The sequence below is a fragment of the Bacillus rossius genome, chromosome 1, assembly GCF_032445375.1.
Source record: "Bacillus rossius redtenbacheri isolate Brsri chromosome 1, Brsri_v3, whole genome shotgun sequence".
NCBI lineage: Eukaryota > Metazoa > Arthropoda > Insecta > Phasmatodea > Bacillidae > Bacillus > Bacillus rossius.
This window is the reverse complement of record NC_086330.1, coordinates 333,887,004-333,893,655: the sequence shown is the minus strand read 5'-3', so window position 1 is coordinate 333,893,655 and position 6,652 is coordinate 333,887,004. Positions and strand designations below refer to the sequence as shown.

Here is a 6,652-nt window from a genome sequence, read left to right as displayed (position 1 = left end):
AGGGGGGAAACGTTTTCTGGTTTCCAGTTTCAAGTTTCTCTGGGAAAGTGTACTGCCACGCTTATCTGAATTATATTCACGAGCTAATTGGCCGGCGGTCACTATCAGCTCCGGCTCCCTCACAATCCGCGACCAAACAGGTCAATAACTGGGCTTCGCGTCGCTCACGCGAAGCTTATCACGAGGTTTGTTCGATGGCGGAGACGTCATTGAAGGGGTGGGTTTCATGGGGGGGGGGGAGGTTCAACTGCTGGGGGTATCACCCTTCGCGGAGGTGTATATATACGACTTCCGCGGACACTGAAATCATTCTCTCGCTTTCCGCCGCTCAACGGGAAAAGTGAACAACAATCAAGGCATTTTTTTTCCTCTTTGGTAAGTGTCTCTCATAGATGTGTTGTTCTATGGAGTGAGTGTTGGAGTTGGAATCCTACAGTTCACAGGGATGAGAGCCACACTTGAACAGTCCCGAAGTTCTCCGAAGTTTGCCATTCGCTCGTGAAAGGACACCAAATTACAAGGCTTTATATATTTTCCGGTAATAGATTATTTTATATAACGCTAACCTAACTAAACTTTTATTTTAGTAACGACAACCGAACTGAACTAACCTACCCTCCTGGAAAAAATAAAGAACTATTATTATTTATATCACCTACTGAACCTTACCTAACATTTTACTTCGGTAAACGTCGGAACTGATTGGGTTGCGTTTGTGGTTCTCATTACTGTGAACTCTAGGCTATCCATCGAAGAAAGTCTTGTAAACAATTATTGGTTAGTAAGACAAACCGTAGCTGTATAAAGGAAAATGACAAAAGTTTGTATAACAGCTTGAAAGGAACTAAATATGATGAACCGTAAAAATTTCATCATGAAGTGGGGATTGTCAAACAAAGATTTCAAACACAACACACATCAACCGGCAATTAAAGTTAAATTTTGATTATAGCCCAAACACGTTTTGCCATCCATAAGGGCACAGATGGTCGGGGGTCGTTCTCATATTGACTTAAATGATTAAAACGACGCATGTGTTAAGGCCCTCGACTACTTGGTTACACAAGCTGTGTTCAGAGCTTCATGAGAAAAAAAAACAAAAAAAAAGAAAGCACGCTATCTGAAAACTGCTCAAGATATCCGAGTGGTGTCTGTTTACGAAGAACATTTAATAATACGAGAGGGCGGATGAGTAGTTCTGGTTCCGTATTTCGTTTACAAATTCTAATTTCGCGTAGAGTGGAAACGGCTGAAAAGCGTGTTTTCAGAAGAAAATAACACTTTTAGGCATAATGTATCCGGAACAGATTCTGGAAAGCACCCAGGAGACTTGAATTTAAACATTGATCTTGATTCCTCCGCCGTATGTTACGGTTGCCGCTCAAACACCGTAGTGGGGAAGACCGCGCGCCAGTCCAGAGGCGACGCCTTGGTTCTGCTGGTGTCTCCAGCTGACTGCTCCCTCGCGAAGCAGCGGCGCGGGGCAGTTCCTGAACGAGACGCTGTGTCTTGTTCCAGGCGCTGTTTCCCCCCCTCCCCAGACATGATCTCGACGCGCGTGCTGGTCGTCTTGGCGCTATGCGCGCTCGCTCGCTCGGCCTCGCTGGACTTCAGGAAGGTGAGTTGGACGCCGCGGTACGTAGCTCCCAGGTCCTCACATCACGGAGAAGGGCCTTACTGGGAAGGCCCAATGAAAAGGCCGGAACATTTGTCAAACAATGATTTTAAGCCAACCAGGAACTTAAAACTTGACAATTATTTTTCTAATTTATACTTGGTTTAGTTTCATCAAAGGCTAACTAACGATCAAATTCCGGTGAAAGTGGCTCATTTTGAGGCATAAAAATATCTCTGAAGGATTTTATTATATGGAATCATAAACTCTGAAATAAAAATCGAAAAGTATTGGCCATAACTTTAAATTATATGCTAATAAAGTTAAAAATTTTCGTAGAGAGAGAAGGGTCATGAAAAGAAAATGGCCAGCTGCCCGGTTTGCTCGGCCTTGGAACCGCTCCTGATTGGATGCCGTGGTACGCCCGCTGTTCCCGAAACTTTCCAAATAACGCTCTCCTTCAGGTAGAATACCTGCCGCATTGAAATCAGACACGACTGCGTGCTACGTTGTCGAAGCTACTGGTGGATGTAATGAGGTTTCTCGGCTTGTGGCTGCAATGTCGACGGGAAAGTATGGTCAACTCTTCGCGTTTTAAAACTGGCTAAAATCCACACGCCGAAGGAACCTCAGAAAATGGCCCCGAAATCATTTGACAACTTTGTATGATCATAGAAGGCTTGTAGACAGCAATCGACTGGCTAAGCGACAGGCTATCGTTACATTTTTACTAAAAAAGAAAGGTCATAAGGATGCACGAAAGGACGCAAGTGACGTATTTATACAAATGTCTGCATCGGAGATTCTGTAAAGATACTTGCAACTATTCCGGAGGCCAACGAAAATGGCTGATATTCTTTAAAATGCACTTTTTAAGCATTTATTATAACAAAGGATCCTTTAAGGAGGTGCCTGGAAACAGAAATAGTTCATTTTTTAGTGAAACATTTTCGGTACGTAACATCAAGGAGGATATTAACTGATAGTTAAACGTGTTTGCCTGCAGGTGAAGTAATAGTTACATTCGACTATGAGTTTCGATTTCCACAAGTGTTGAAAGCTTTAGTTTTTTTTGTCGAGTAATACATTGGAATACCACATCTGAACGGCAATCTGTTGCCAACTTAACTATTTTCAATTATCCAACCTGAAAAAGACGAGTATGGTAGTTCCCCGTGGAGCAGTAGGTTGATGCGCTAACTCCGGCTCATGGCCTTTTACGCGGAGAATGTCCAATCAATATTAAATATTTATTTAATAATTTCAATAACTAATTAATAATACAATATTAAAAATCACAGTAAGTCTTGGCATTCTGAATTTCCTTTCCCTCCCTTAACCCAAATATATTCTGCATTGAGGTTAAAGAATGAATAACATCCTTTATTTGAGGTGTGTGTGAAATAAAAAAAATAGAAAATTAATATGTAAATTTCTTATTATTATTAAAGATCTGATAAAGGAAACTGCAGATACACGAGATGAAATTAAAAACGAATGTTGCAATCTCAATGTTAGCTTTTTGTACCAGTTTTTATTAACATACAGGGACGCAACAGCGTATTGATTAAAAAAAAGAGGGAGATATTTTAGTAAAATAATTTTTGATCTTGATTCTCGCCTGATTTACAACATTCTGAGAGAATTTAATTGTACGAAAAAAATTAACAAAGCCTGCCGTAGTTTAAACCGAGATTAATGAAACGCAGGAGCATTTTTTTTTTCAATGCGTGGACGTGGGCGATTGTGTTATTGTCATAATTCAGACTGCGATGACGTTAGCGAGCCAGGACCATCGCAACGTAAGGGGTCAGAGGGAAGCAAAATCCCTGGGGAAAAGTTGGGTCTCGAGATTATATATTTTTTTTAATGATTGGTTCAACCCTGATAACGACGGAAAACCACAAGTCTGCTAATTGTTAGAATTCGTAGGAAACCTTACAGGTCAAGGGATAGGCGCAGATCACGTAGTTATGGCCGAGGTTGTTGTGTGTGAAAGGCAGCACGGGAGTTGGCCCCGGGCCGGTAGTTGGGAAGGCGACTGCAGTTATGGCCGAGGTTGTTGGGTGTGAAAGGCAGCACGGGAGTTGGCCCCGGGCCGGTAGTTGGGAAGGCGACTGCAGTTATGGCCGAGGTTGTTGGGTGTGAAAGGCAGCACGGGAGTTGGCCCCGGGCCGGTAGTCGGGAAGGCGACTGCAGTTATGGCCGAGGTTGTTGGGTGTGAAAGGCAGCACGGGAGTTGGCCCCGGGCCGGTAGTCGGGAAGGCGACTGCAGTTATGGCCGAGGTTGTTGGGTGTGAAAGGCAGCACGGGAGTTGGCCCCGGGCCGGTAGTTGGGAAGGCGACTGCAGTTATGGCCGAGGTTGTTGGGTGTGAAAGGCAGCACGGGAGTTGGCCCCGGGCCGGTAGTTGGGAAGGCGACTGCAGTTATGGCCGAGGTTGTTGGGTGTGAAAGGCAGCACGGGAGTTGGCCCCGGGCCGGTAGTTGGGAAGGCGACTGCAGTTATGGCCGAGGTTGTTGGGTGTGAAAGGCAGCACGGGAGTTGGCCCCGGGCCGGTAGTTGGGAAGGCGACTGCAGTTATGGCCGAGGTTGTTGGGTGTGAAAGGCAGCACGGGAGTTGGCCCCGGGCCGGTAGTTGGGAAGGCGACTGCAGTTATGGCCGAGGTTGTTGTGTGTGAAAGGCAGCACGGGAGTTGGCCCCGGGCCGGTAGTTGGGAAGGCGACTGCAGTTATGGCCGAGGTTGTTGGGTGTGAAAGGCAGCACGGGAGTTGGCCCCGGGCCGGTAGTCGGGAAGGCGACTGCAGGAGCGCGCTGTGAGTGCAGGTGGCGGACGGGCTGTTCGGCCGGCGCGCCGGGAGGTCGGACCAGCTGGCGCTGCCCACGGTGTCACCCGGACTCAACCCCGGGGACGCCGGGGTGCAGGAGTGGCCCGACGAGTTCCAGGAGGACATCCAGAGCGCCTTCGAGCTCCTCAAGAGCAAGCGGGAAGCGGAGGAGTCCCAGAACAACAACTTCAACAACTTATTTGGATTCAACCAAATACCCGACATGAATAACATAGGTGGCCAGTTGATGCCCAATAGCACCAATTTCGGGCAGTACATACCTGGCAACATGAGCGCTCCCAACTTTAATCAGTACATACCTGGCAACATGAGCATGCCCAACAACTTTAATCAGTACATACCTGGCAACATGAGCATGCCCAACAACTTTAATCAGTACATACCTGGCAACATGAGCGCGCCCAACTTTAATCAGTACATACCTGGCAACATGAGCGCGCCCAACTTTAATCAGTACATACCTGGCAACATGAGCGCGCCCAACTTTAATCAGTACATACCTGGCAACATGAGCATGCCCAACAACTTTAATCAGTACATACCTGGCAACATGAGCGCGCCCAACTTTAATCAGTATGTACCTGGCAACATGAGCGCGCCCGACATGGGAAACTGGCCTGGCATGAACAACATGAACGGCTTTACGCAATACATACCCAACAACAACAACAACAATAAAGAAAACGGTGCCTCAAAGAGGAGTGCTGACTTTGCCAGCCAGATCCCAACAGTCGACTACAACAAGCCTGTCAACCAGGGAATGGGCACGCTCTGCAGTTCTGCTACTGAGAGGAAATAATCTTTCTGGCTCCAGTTCGTAAACACCATGGCTATTAAGACGAGTGCAATGTTAGTCAAGTTTTATAACCAAACAAAATATTTCTGAAACTATCACTGTTCTTATCTTTCTTTTGATTTTTTTTGTATATCTTTCAAACATTTTAAGCAGGAGAAATAACGCCATTTTGAATTTTTATGTTATTTGCAGTATTTTAGTTATAATTTTATTAAAACTGCTATGTTGGACAAAGATAGCAATTACTATATTTTTGTGAGAATTTTAGAGAGTGGCTGTTGTATCCATCATTAATATATGGGATGAGTTTTTCATCCCCAGTGATTCCACAAGGTAAAGTAGTATTTGTATTAAATCTTTATCAACTTCATATATTCAGTTTGTACTGTACTATGTTGGAGTCAAAAATTTCAATGAAAACCTATAAACTTAAGTAATTTTGTCTAAAAACTGGTAAGTAAGAAATGGCTTCTATATCTCCTGTTTAAGTATTATTTATTCTGGTTTGATAAATTATTTTATGCTTACTTTCATGTTATTGAACTTTATTGTAAAGTTTTTATGTATTAAATTTTATAAACTGAAAAATTATTTGTGTATGTTACTTGAATATCCTTGACTTCGTTTGTTGTGAACATACGTGGCTAGCAGACACATAATACTGCGATTGTCGCTCCAAATTCTTCATTTTTTAAGGCAGGCTGTCAGATTGTTAATGCAAACCAAACACCATGTATAAAGGGAATTACTATTGTTGCAGAATTAAGCCAGTAAAAAAAAATTATTCATAAAGAGTTGATTATAGAGGCTTTAGTTAATATAGATAAAACTTCAGAGGGTCTGCCTTATATTATGTGCTTCTTTGTATCTCATGTTTCAGTACATTCCCCGACACTTCGTATAATCGTTGATTGGAATCAATAACTAAAAAATTGTTTTTAAAATAACGACCCAATTATTTGATTTAAATGAAACAATAATGATGGGAAGACCATTGATGTACATCCAAGTGTCTAGATATTCGTAGATACTGAAAGGGCGTATCAGTCTTAAGACTATAAAAGGTGATGGAAAAAGGAGGGGGAGGAAAGCATTTTTCGCAATTCAACAGCTTGGATTTTGGAAAAAGCACACGGTACCATGCAATAAAATAATACAGTAACCCACGATAAAACATCGTTTATAAAATTTTGGACATTAGTTTGTGAGAATTAGTTACACTTTTATTTTTAACTACAGCTTTTTGCTTCTGGCTAGTGAAAGACCATTGACGGAGTCTACTTAGCATGGGTTAACAATTTAACCTTTTTTCACCCATAGTGCTTATAAGTCACATTTCAATACACGATCACTGGAGGTAAACCAACAAACAACCTGTTATAAAAATTATCA

The 6,652-nt window shown here is 43.2% G+C and overlaps 1 protein-coding gene across 1 annotated transcript; it reads left to right on the top strand.

Moving 5' to 3' along the window:
* Nucleotides 1-314: 314 nt before the first annotated feature.
* LOC134530336 (homeobox protein 5-like) lies at nucleotides 315-5,851 on the top strand. Its single transcript, XM_063365080.1, has 3 exons — nucleotides 315-375; nucleotides 1,519-1,618; nucleotides 4,442-5,851. Exons 2-3 carry the CDS (start codon nucleotides 1,544-1,546, stop codon nucleotides 5,261-5,263), a joined length of 897 nt encoding a protein of 298 aa, XP_063221150.1. The 5' UTR covers nucleotides 315-375; nucleotides 1,519-1,543; the 3' UTR covers nucleotides 5,264-5,851.
* Nucleotides 5,852-6,652: the final 801 nt, after the last annotated feature.